At 38.7% G+C, this 12,988-nt stretch overlaps 1 protein-coding gene across 5 annotated transcripts in view; it reads left to right on the top strand.

Moving 5' to 3' along the window:
* scaf8 (SR-related CTD-associated factor 8) overlaps nucleotides 1-12,988 on the top strand; it is a 179,715-nt gene that overhangs the window by 152,739 nt on the left and 13,988 nt on the right. For all 5 annotated transcript variants that reach the window (XM_078229954.1, XM_078229955.1, XM_078229956.1 and 2 more), the window contains 3 exons: nucleotides 7,341-7,441; nucleotides 9,553-9,666; nucleotides 11,538-11,694. In XM_078229954.1, the coding sequence (XP_078086080.1) occupies nucleotides 7,341-7,441; nucleotides 9,553-9,666; nucleotides 11,538-11,694 (372 nt within the window). The remainder of the gene's footprint in view (nucleotides 1-7,340; nucleotides 7,442-9,552; nucleotides 9,667-11,537; nucleotides 11,695-12,988) is intronic.

Consider the following 12,988-nt stretch of genomic DNA (forward strand, 5'->3'; position numbering starts at 1 on the left):
TTTCCCAATTCCATAAATCAGCCTACCGCAATAGTTCACATGATGCAATAGACAATTGTTTGTATCAGATATCGTTGCATCAGTTAGTCCATTATTTTAACAAACCTGTGCCTTACAATAAAATATAGCATTGCAGCCTCACAGTGTCAGGAACCTGGGTTCGATTCCAGCTTTGGCTGGCTATCTGTGTCGAGTTTGCACGTTCTCCCCATGTCTATGTGGGTTTCCTCTGGTTGCTGTGGTTTCTTCCCACAGTCTAAAGATGTGCAGATTAGGTGGCTAGGCCATGCTATATGACTCGTGTTTGAGGCAGTTTATTTATCCGTCTCTCTCTCTCTCCCTCTCTCCGTCGCTGGAGGGAAGTGGGCAAAACGTAGACAAATGGGACAGGTTCAGTCTGGGAAAGGGGTTGGCATGGAGGAGTTGGGCTGAAGGGCCTGTTTCTGTGCTGTATATCTCTATATTGCCCCATGGTGTACAAAGATGTGTAGGTTTGGTGGATTAGCCATGGTAAATGTGTGGGGTTATGGGGAGTAGGACGGAGCAGTGGGCTTTTTCAGCGTCAGTGCACACTCGATGGGCCAAGTGGCCTCTTGCACTGCAGGGATTTTTTAAAAAGTTATTTTAAAAAACCACTTGCATTTTTACAGAGTTAAAAAGAGGTAGGAATGCAAAGATGTAAATATGATCGTTCTTTGTAGTTTATTAAAACTATGAAAATTGACAACTATTGATTAAAACATCCTAACTACCATAAATTGATGAACCAGTATATTGTATGAGAGAGATTCAGGATTCAAAATTGAAAGCTTTCCTGGTCTTAGCTTGCCACCTAAGGACAGTCAACTGTGATATGGCACTTGTATACCAAATGTAGTTCAACATCTGATCAGTTAAATACTTGGCTAATTGCGAATCAAAATATGTTTAATTGCATTTCTAATTAGTATATAAATTAAGTAATTGAAATTGTCATTGGGCATGCAATCACAGTACTTAGAATTTGAATGGCATTTGCACATCTATTTTTATTCATTTGTTGCTAAAATGGTGAGGTAGAAAGTAAGGGCAAGTGTTTTTTGATCATTATGACTGTTTTACTTTCTTGATTACTGAATGATAGTAGATGTTAAGTAAATATGAGTGAAGCATGTTTACCTGTATAGTTCTAGTGTAACCATAGAAACCCTACAGTGCAGAAAGAGGCCATTCGGCCCATCGAGTCTGCACTGACAACAATCCCACCCAGGCCCTATCCCCGTATCCCTACATATTTACCCGCTAATCCCTATAACCCTCATATTTACCCGCTAATCCCTCTAATCTACGCATCCCGGGACACTAAGGGGCAATTGAGTTTGGTCAATCAACCTAACCCGCACATCTTTGGACTGTGGGAGGAAACCGGAGCACCCTGAGGAAACCCACGTAGACACGGGGAGAATGTGCAAACTCCGCACAGACAGTGACCCGAGCCGGGAATCAAACGCAGGTCCCTGGAGCTGTGCAGCAGCAGTGCTAACCACTATGCTACCGTGCCGTCCCATAGTTCTAGTGTATGTTGGATATTTTCTACAAAAATGTATGTGATTGAAATGTTGTTGCCTTAGCCAAAACACTGACTAGTCTGCAAATTGTACTGGTCAATACTGCGTACCTTTTTAGTAGACTAGGTGAAGAAAAGTCAGTGACTTAGAATAAGGAATGATGTATTTTGTCGGGTGGATGTTAGATGAAAATAAATTTATTCCATATTTTATATCAATTCTTTATACCATTAAAGGTGGTTAATTACAATTTTGCAGTTATGTAGAACAGATTTAAAACCTAAATGGACTGTTCAAATTCAGGATTTTAACCAATACTTGCTATTGCATTGACTGGGCAGTAATTTCCTGAAGCAGAATCAGTTCTGAATGAAAGACTGAAATTCATCTAGTGCCATTTACAGCCACAGCAAGTTCTAAAATGTTTTCCAGCCAACTAAGTATTTTGGAAGTGTAATCACTGTCATTGTTGTAATATTGGAAACTGAACAATCACTTTGCTCGTAGCAAACTCTCTCAAAAACGAACAGAAGTTTGTGATCTTGACTGAAGGAAAATATTGACCAGTGCACTGGAGAGAACTCTCCTCCTCTTCAAGTTAGTGCCATGGGATCTTTTAGGTCCACCTGAGAGAGCAGATGGGCTTCTGTTTAAAATCTCATCTGCCAGGTGACAGCTCTCATAATGCAAAGTTCTCTCATTACTACACTGAAGTGTCAGCCTTGATTTTTGTGGTCTAGTCCTGAAGCAGACTTGAACACACAACTTTCTGACTTGGAGAAGAGACTGAAACATGTCTGATACAGAATTGACCATGAATCAAAATATGCTTTTTTTTCATTGCCCTATATGAATTAAGATGGCTTAAGGGATTAGTTTCTCACCATGGTAAAATGCCTACTGGATCATATGTGAGGTGCTCTCAAATGTGCACCAGAGATGAAAAAATAAAACACTACCTGAAATGTGGACAGGCTTAAGCTACTTGGTCAAGTTTATTTACAGTTGAAAGATAATGTAAAAACAGGCACTCTAATATCAATTGGATAGAAGAGGTGGGAAATGGGAATGGAGTTCCTACAATTTGTACAGGACTGCTTTCTAACCCGGTACATAAAAAGTCCAACAGGGGAAGATTCACTATTGGAATCAGTAATACATAGTAGCACATCGATAGCAGAGGAACATATAGTAAGAGGGAATATGAGGAGAGAAGTCAAAAGAACAATTTGGAAGGCAAAGAGAAGCTATGAAACTAAATTATCAAGGAGCACAAAATAAATATTTTATAGGCATAAAAAATAAACAAAAGAATGCTGTGATAGAGGTTAATATCACAGGTAACAATAGAGAGCTGGCAGAAAGATTAAATAATTATTTGCCTTCGATATTTGCCAGGGAAGTAGAACAGGTGGACATGGCATTCAATTATGAGATGAGTTTTAAGATAATGTGTGGGGTGAGGAGGTAATATATTGAATAAACAAACTCAGAAGATAAAGCCCTTGTCCAGGTAGATTGTATCCTCACGTTTTTTTAAAAATCTAGGCAAGAAATAGTAGAGGCATTACTGCATGTATTTAAGTTGTTAGACTAAAGGTCTCGTACTAGAAGACTGGCAAAAGTTAACATAATACCTATATATGGGGACAAAACATGCCCTGGGGATTATAGGAAGTAGGTATAATTTATCTGGATTTTCAAAAGGTTCACGATACATTGCCCCCAAAGCAGATTAATAAGGTGAAACCATATGGAATTAGGGAACAAAGCAGAATGGATTGCGAGCTGGTTTCAAGACAGAAAGCCAAGTGTGGGAGTAGTTATTCAGAATGGCAGAAGCTAGAAAGTGGTGTTCTACAAGTATCAATACAGGGACCATTGCTATTCACAATTTACATAAACAATTTGTACTTCAGAATCAAAAACACAACTTCTAAATTTGTGGCTGACACCAAGTCGGGGAGGAGAGTCAATACTAGGAAGGAATGCGACAAATTACAAAACATTATGTTATGAAGAATAGGATAGTCACTTATTTGGAATTTGTAAGTCTGAGTGAGATAAAGGGACAAAGAGATCTGAGTGAAATTGCTCTAATCACCAAAGGTTGTGCCACAGACCATTTTTTTTTAAAAGCAAGTACTAGGCTTTATTACTAAAGGGCTAGAATTGAGAAGTTGGGAAGTTATGCTAAACCTGTTTTGAACTTTGTAGTTCTGGGTGGAAAAATATCAAAAGAATATAGAGGCACTGAAAAGTGGTGAGAATGTAAGGCTTGCTATCATAGGCCTACTGAGATTTTCCAACATTGTTTGTTTCAGATTCCAGCATCCACAGTATTTTGCTTTAGTATTATTTTGCTACTACAGGAATTGGTTGAAGTTAATAGTACATTTGCATTTAAGGAAAAGTTAGACAAGAGAAGGAGAAGGAAATTGAGAGTTACAATGATAATTTGCATATGGAAAGATGGGAGGAAGATGAAGTAGAACATAAATGCCAACAAGGATGGTTGGGCTGATAGCCTGTTTCTGTGCCATATATCCTATGTAAAATGACAGCAAGATACTAAAATACCACTAGAACTAGGATTCAAGCACAATGTTTAGCATTTCCTTTTCAGAGTTGCTTTGTAGTCTGGACATCAACAGTTTCAACTAACAAATATGTAGACTAGACCTTTTAAGTTTAGATTATTTGCGGCACGGTGGCACAGTGGTTAGCTCCACTGCCTCACAGCGCCAGGGATCCAGGTTCGATTCCTGACTTAGGTGACTGTGCAGACTCTGCACATTCTTCCTGTGTCTGTGTGGATTTCCTCTGGGTGCTCTGGTTTCCTCCCACAATCCGAAAGACATGCTGGTTAGGTGCATTGGCCATGCTAAATTCTCCCTCGGTGTACTCAAACAGGCGCCGGAGTGCGGCGACTAGGGGATTTTCACAGTAACTTCATTGCCTTTTTGTGTAAAGAAAGTAAATTTAAAAATAAATAATGTATGTGGACATAAGTCTTCCCATAATTTGCTTCTGTTACACTAGAACTGTAAACTAGCAACCGGAACTCTGATACTGTGCCATAGGGCCTCTTTTGTGAGATATCTGTTACATTTAAAGCATGAAAACATAACCTACCAAACCACTTAATAATCTTCATCTTCTGGGACTGGTCTTCACACATGATTATAATTAGAAATTATAACTCCATCTGCCAGTCCACATATTTAAAATAAACTGTTTTAGCCATCAAAGCAACTGCAACTTCAAACTGAAAGTGACTACCTCAGGGGGTCACTACTGGGTACATAGTAACTCTGCTACCTGTCTCCTAATTTGCACCAAGTCCTGTTCACCTATCCCTTCTGTACTGTGCTACAATCAGGTGAGATAGGGTTGAATGGCACCCCTATTTTTCCCCTATTTGTTTGACAACAGCAGATTTTTTTAAAAAACAATATAACTTCCAATTTCGTGAGTGTTTAACTGTTTACTGCTGAGACCATAAAAGACACAATTCGTTATTGAAAATTAAAGAGGATAGTTTTAGTTGTACTTAACCCAGTGTCAGTTAAATAGTAAAAAGATGCTTTGATCTACACACATGGATGCACAAATTCACAGAGTCCAGTAAAATTGAAGGAGAATACCTGGAAGGTTGGTGACTTGGTAGCTTCAGGCTGAACTTGGTGTTCCTGCTGCTTTTTCTTTGTGGTCTTGCTGCTTTTGGCAAAGGCGGTTTAAAGCTGTAGACAAACAATTTTTCTTCTGAAGACAGTGCCATGGTAAGTTCTTTTTAAAATATCTGCAATACCTGGATAAATAAAATCAGCGGACAGGATTCAAAACTTACACATTAGCTAGAGAAAGGGGAAGAGACCCATTCAGTTTTGTTGCTTCAGGGTCTCAATTCTGTTCTGCAAGAAAAGCAGGTGCATAAACACACACAAAGGGGGTTGGCTTGTCACCTGACCTCTTCCCAATTGCCCAGTATGGTCATGACTTGTGTATTCCAGTTACCTTGTTTAGTTCATGGCTGGGAATTCTTCTCTCAGTAAAAGTCACATTGTCCAAGTGATTATGTCAAATATTTTGTCTCCACCCGATTAACTACCCAGCTGGTAGCTGATTGAAGGAAATTGTTTACTGGCAAAGTGACATGGTATTCGCTTTTTTTTACATAATTTGATGTGTTTGTTTTTTTCTCTTTTGTGATCTCCTCTAACTGTATACTCTGCATTTAACTTCCACTTATTTGACACCAATATTTTCCTTTTGCTCCATCGCCACTCATTCAACTTTTTTTGACATATCAGTACCCCCATCCACTGACAAGAGTTTTTCTGGGACCACTTCCTGTTTTCCCCCAATGTTCTCTCTAAACCCCCGGGTAAGACTGTATGGCCTTATAATCCCAATCCAGACATTGAAAGTTTTGATTTCAGCTTAAGGAGAATCCATTACCTGCATCCTGAAAGATGAGAGAAATGTGATGATAATATAATCCATTACCTATGCTTCCAGCATCACATTGTCATCATTGGTGTTTGTGGGCACAATGTCACCTGTAAATATCTCATGAGATCTGACTGCTAAATCTTGCTCCTCAAAAGATATTGAACCTTACTGAATATTCATAGCAGGCAGCCGCTCCTTTGCCGCCATCGGTCCGGTCTGCCCCTCCCTTGCAGCTGACGCCCGCCTGCCCCTTCTGGTCCAGCCACCCGCCCCTTCGCCCGTGTGCACTCTCACTCTGCTATTTTTTTCACCGCTCCAGTCCTCAGATCTCAGCTGAGCACGGTGACCTCTTCCCACTGCTTGTTGCTCCTCCAGTCAAAGACTATTTCTCTTCCATGTTTGCTGCTGATAGACTCACTATTGCATCTGTCACTTCCACTTGTACTTGTGTGTTCATATGTTTTGAACATTGGTTGGCAGAACAGATGGAAACATTTGATGGACTGGACTCTGGTCCACAGACCAAATATTTTTCAACCTTGTTCTAAAACAAATCAGTGAAAAATGCATGACATTGGATGGGGCATAATGATGCCAAATGCATTTTATTTTTGAATAAACAACATTATTTACCTAGTCTCTCACTTTCAGGGAATTAAAACCAGACATTTAAAAATTAAAGTTATTAGGCCAAGGCAAGAGTATTATGCAGCTTTGGGCACTGTGTTTTGAAAGGATGTTAAAATCATTGCAAGCCTATAGCATAGATTTCCTAGGTGAATGCAAGTGAAAGCTTTCAAGTGCCAGTATTGGCTCATTAGTACTTCTCTTCGGTTCAAATCCCACTCCAGAGACTTGCATACACTCCAGTGCAGTACTGCTGTATTGTTGGAAGTGCTGTCTTTCAGATGAGACATTAAATTGAAGCCCTAAAGGCCTCAAGTGATTGTAAAAGATCCCATTGCATTGTTTTGAATAAAAACAGGGAAGTTTTTTTCCTTCAACATTTCCAACATTACTAAAACAGATGATCTGGTCATTATCAGATTGCTGTTTGTAGAATCTTCACTGCCACATTTTCTACACTATAACCATGACTACATTTTGTACGCACGTATTAGCTGTTAAGGCTTTATGGCTTCTTAGGGTCACTGAAAGTGTAATACAAGTTTGTATTTTTATCAGGTCATGTTCCAGCTTATTGCATAGAAATTTGTATTTCAATTTCATGTCTTGTTCCTATTATGGCAAAAAGTGAATGCTGTGGGTCAACAGTAGCTTTTTATGTACATTTGTCTTTTTTGACTTTTCTCTCTTTATTTCACACTTGCACTTCAGTATGCAGCACCACACTATGGGTTGGTCAGGTTGACAAGAAGGCAACACAGCAAGATATAACAAACCTCTTTGAGGAATTCGGCCAGATTGAATCAATAAATGTGAGTATTGATTTATTTATTTGTGGCAGTATATAAATAACATTTGATATTTTTGTGAGAAAAAAACAGCATTTTTTTAACAGATTTCTCTTGAATGGCAGTGTAGGAACAATAAGATCATTATGTAGTCCATGCAATAAGTGTTCCATAGCACAGTGGTAATACTTTGGTATTACAGAGTCAGAAGATTTTGGGTTCAGTCCAGGACTCCACAGCACATAATCCAAGGTGACATTCCCAGACAGTATTGAGGGACTGCTGCAATGACTAACCAGGAATTTGTGCCAACCAGTGTAAACATAAGTTCTGATTGTGATTGACGCTGGATGACTGACGCTTAATGCCTGTTATAAAAATCAGTTTCTCATTCAGTAATTTTTCACACACATTTTCCCTGCTGCTCCTTGCACTGGCCAGAATTTGAAGGTGAGATATTTATAAATAATTTACACATGCTAGAATGTATAATGTAGAATTGGTTTCACATTTAATGATTCTTGGCATCTGGTTTGCACATCTTCGACAGGATGATATTTATGAAAAGTTCTCACTACCAGGCCTCCTGGCAAGTCCCTTCTGTAGATTTCAGTAATTGCAGTTGTCCCAAAAAAGTAGGAATTTTATCAAATTGAGTTTCCTTGATCTTTCTGCTGCTTGGCTGAAAATGCAATTTCAAATCAATTTCAAGTTGATCTGGAAATGAAATGCAAGTGTTATGGACCTGATTTTATTAATGACTGATAGAGCAATGAGTCAGTAGGAACTGAGTAAACTTGATTAATGAAGATAGAATAAACAATGACCGAACCAAAATAATAGAGTTTTAGGAATGTGTGCATGCATGCTTTTTTTAAAAAGCTCCTTGATCTCTGGGTTGTTACTGTATTATGCAAAATAATATATGTCCCGGAGGTAAGAAATATTCTGGAGATGCATGTATTCTTGAGTCCAAGCACTGGACACAAGTCAGTCAAGGTAAAGTAGGAAAATCCATTCCTTGGGCAACATTCAGAAGCCTGTATTGCTCTGTGTAAACGCATAGAATGGTACCACATGGAAGCCCATAGTGGCTTAATCCCTAAAAGTCCTATCCCAATTAGTCCCACACTGCTATATTTCCCCAAACACCTGCAAGTTATTCAATTTCAAATATTTATCCAACTCCCTTTTGAAATTTGTTGAATCTGTTTCCACCAGCCTTACGGACAATGCATTCCAGTCATCACAGCTCCTATTTAAAGGGAAAAAACCATATCTCATCTCTGGTTCTTTTGCCAATTACCTTAAATCTGAGTACACTGGTTACTGACTTTGCCACTGGAAACAGTTTCTCCTTATTTACTTTGTTAAAACACCTCTATTAAATCTCCAGTTTTCTGTACTCACAAGAACATCAACCCCAGCTTCTCTAAATATTCCATGTAATCCTGGTACCATTCTAGCAAACTTCTGTGTCCATCCTAAGGTCTAGACATCCTTCCAAAAATATTGCACCTAAAATTGGACACTTCTAAGCAGTGATTTGTAAATACTTATAACTTCCTTTCTTTGTACTCTATGGCTCCCTTTATAAAAATAAAAGTTGCCATATGCTTTTCTAATAGCTTTCTCAACTTGTCCTTCCACTTTAAGAATTTGAGTACATACACCCCCAGATCCCACTGTTCCTGTATCCCCTTCAGAGTTGTAGCATTAATTTAAATTGCCTGACTTCCTTTTCCTTACTGTATTAAAATACATTACTTCCTACTTCTGTGCATTAAATTTCATTTGCCATTTTTCTGCCCCTTTCATAGAATCCCTGCAGTGCAGAAGGAGGCCATTTAGCCCATCGAGTATGCACCGACCACAATCCCACCCAGGCCTTATCCCGTAACTCCACGTAATTATCCTGCTAGTCCCCTGACAATATGAGGCAAATTTACCATGGCCAATCCACTTAACCTGCACACCTTTGGATTCTATGTCCACCTTAAATCTGTGACTATTCTGCTCATTGTTTATTATATTCCTGAGTTTCTTGTCAACTATAAAATTTGAAATTATTCCTTGTACACCCTATACCGAGTTGCAATATATATATCATAATCGGCACTTCATATTCCTTTTAGATGATACCCCCTCGAGGATGTGCATATGTTTGCATGGTTCATCGACAAGATGCTTTCCGTGCTCTTCAGAAACTAAGCACTGGATCCTTTAAAATGGGGTCCAAAATTATTAAGGTAAGTTTGAATTCTGAATGAACTAAAGCTAGTTCCATAAATTGAAAGTGACAAAAAGGAAAGACTTTGTTTTTTGATAAGAGCAATTTACTTGTATAAAAAGTATTTTACTGAATCCCATATTTGAGACATTTTTCTGTTTTAATTTCTTTTTAAAATATGTTTTCTCCTAATCATCAGTTCTGCTGAAGGGTTACACCTGAAATATCATGATATGTTTTACTCCCTGAACAGATATTGACTGATCTGTGTACTTCAAAAAAGGTCATTTGGTTTCTAGCACACAGCCCAATTTGCAGGTCATTCAGAATTTTGTGGCACTGGATAAGGGTCCAGTTGTGGGCAGTTTTTTGCATTTTTGATTTGGATTGTCTGTACATTCAAGTAAGGGAAAATCACAGAGCAAAGCTTCACGGAACACTGAGGCAGGTACATGATTAAGAACAGCAGTGCTGTGTCAGCTGAGCTTCGGTGTAGATCTGTTGCACATGATTTTATTTCAGAACAAAATTGTGTTTTCTTGCCTAGATCTAGGGTCACTATTGGGGAGGAGATTTTATTTGTTTGAAGGACAGAGTTTATTTTGAGAGGGGAGGCTCTGCTAGAATGGATTCCCAGGATGCACTCACCTGGCAAGACCCTTCTTCACAGCAGCATATGTTTGTTTTGTTCTCGGTCAACAGATTCTGAATAATTGCATATTGTTCATTAACCTTATTAATCTCATTAAATAATGTTTTGTTTTGGAAATTTGGGAGAGAATTTGTGTTTTTGTATTTCATGGCATGCCAGCATATCTGGCAGGCCTGTACTTGTTGCTCATCACCACTTGCACTTGGCAAGGTGGTGGTGAGCTGTCTTCTTGAACCACTATAGTTCATCTGGTGTAGATCCACCCATAGTGCTATTAGGGTGGAAATTCCAGGATATTGACCCAGCGACAGTAAAGGAATGGCGATATAGATTGTAACATAAACATTGAACTAGTGCTTCAGAAGTTTGACATTTTCTGGTCAAATATCTCCAAAACATCCAGGCACCATAACTAAGCCAACCCTTGAATCACATTATCTGCATAATTCTTAAAAGGAAATAGCATAAGATCAATTGTTTGATTTGATTTATTATTGTCACATGTAATAGCATACAGTGAAAAGTATTGTTTCTTGCGCTATACAGACAGAGCATACCGTTCATAGAGAAGGAAATGAGAGGGTGCTGAATGTAGTATTATAGTCATAGCTAGGGTGTAGAGAAAGATCAACTTAATGCAAGGTAGGTCCATTCAATAGTCTGATGGCAGCAGGAAAGAAGCTGTTCTTGAATTGCCCCTTAGTGTCCTGAGATGCGTAGGTTAGAGGGATTAACGGGTAAATGTGTAAGGATATGGGGGTAGGGCCTGGGTGGGATTGTGGTCGGTGCAGACTCGATGGGCCAGATGGCCTCTTTCTGCACTGTCGGGTTTCTATGAGTCGGTTGGTACATGACCTCAGACATTTGTATCTTTTTCCCGACGAAGAAGGTGAAAGAGAGAATGTCCGGGGTGCTGGCTGCTTTGCCGAGGCAGCGGGAAGTGTAGACAGAGTTAGTGGATGGGAGACTGGTTTGCGTGATAGATTGGGCTACATTCACAACCTTTTGTAGTTGCTTGCAGTCGTCAAAGAAGAAATAAATCAGTGTTTATGATCCTGACCGAATATTTTATGTAGTCCAGAAATATTTTGTAAAATAGTATTAAATGTACAAATTTAACATAATTAAGGAAAGAAAGAAAGAGTACCAAAATGCAGAGGTGAACTTTGTACCTTACACTCTCCACTTGAATGTCTTGGCATTATTGTTTAATCTGGTTTATCTTCTCTTTTCCTTAGATTGCTTGGGCTTTAAACAAAGGCGTGAAACCGGAATATAAGCAGTTCTGGGACGTGGACCTTGGAGTCACATATATTCCTTGGGAAAAATTGAAATTAGATGATTTGGAAGGCTTTTCAGAGGGAGGCATGATCGACCAGGAAACTGTTAATAGTGGTATGGGGTCATCATTGTACCTTAATGGGTTATCAAAGGTCTCTGATGCATGTTTTATTTTTCCTGCATTTTTTCATTTCAGAAGATTGTCTGTTCCTTGGGTTTTCAGTTGTACCTAGAATCTTGTGTATAATCACTGTTGGTGGTTTCTTTTTCTGTTAAGTCAAGCCTGTTGAACTTGTGTATGGTGAATTTATAGACAACTTCCAAGGCAAGTTTTGTCTCCAATCTAGGTAACTGTTTGGCCCATGCTTTACAACACCAACCTCCTAACTTTAGCTTTTAGATGTGACCTGTTTTTGATACCAACCTGCTGCCGAGGCTGGGTCAATTCCACCACCTGCAGCTCACCAGTTGAAAACTGGTTTGTGGCCATGACCAATATCTCACCTGTGAACTACTGCCCCAAAACTGGCTGCCTACCCCAATCCAAGAAAAATGAGCAGAAGTAATCTAAACTTGGCAATGAGAAACAGAAGATACAAACATAGACAAAAAATATTAATGCAGATGAAGAACAAATAAAACAAAATAACTTGAGAGAAAATAGGGAAGAATCACACGATTTTATAAAATGAAAGTAGCAGGCAGACAAATCCCTCCAACTCGTCTTCAACAGTTCCCTGGAAGATCTCATATATAAAATAAATATTACAATCTTCATTATAAGTTATAGTACAAAATGCAAAAATTGTTTTTTTATATATTCTATATACATTCACACATCAGCATTTATATTTAAAATCACATTCAAATAGTTTCTCCTATTTGAATCCTCTTCTATAAGAATAGGTTGGAAGATTTTGTTATCCTGCCAATCCAAACGTTGGAACTAAATTTTTATCTAACTACAGTGTCTTCAGCATTTGAGATGGAGAATTCAGTGTGTTTAAAATTTTGTCAAAAGTAAAGCGGCACTGGGAATTGCTCAACTGCATAGTTCAAAGTGCATGACCATTAGGAGAAACATCCCAGATCTTTAATAGCTTCATTGTCAGAAACAGGTTGTTAACGGAGTTAGACAATTCAAGTTGATTCCAGGGATGAAGGGGTTGACGATTGAGGAGAGATTATACAGTTAGGGCTTGTACTCGCTGGAGTTTAGAAGGATGAGAGGGGATCTGATCGAGGTATATAAAATTTTAAAAGGGATTGATAAAATAAATGTAGACAAAATGTTTCCTCTTATGGGCAATCTAGAACAATAAGTCTCAGGTACAGGTTGCAAGGCAGTAGATTTAAAACTGAGATGAGGAGAAACTACTTCTCGAGAGGGTGGTGAATTTGTGTGTCT

The sequence above is a fragment of the Mustelus asterias genome, chromosome 15, assembly GCF_964213995.1.
Source record: "Mustelus asterias chromosome 15, sMusAst1.hap1.1, whole genome shotgun sequence".
Lineage (NCBI taxonomy): Eukaryota > Metazoa > Chordata > Chondrichthyes > Carcharhiniformes > Triakidae > Mustelus > Mustelus asterias.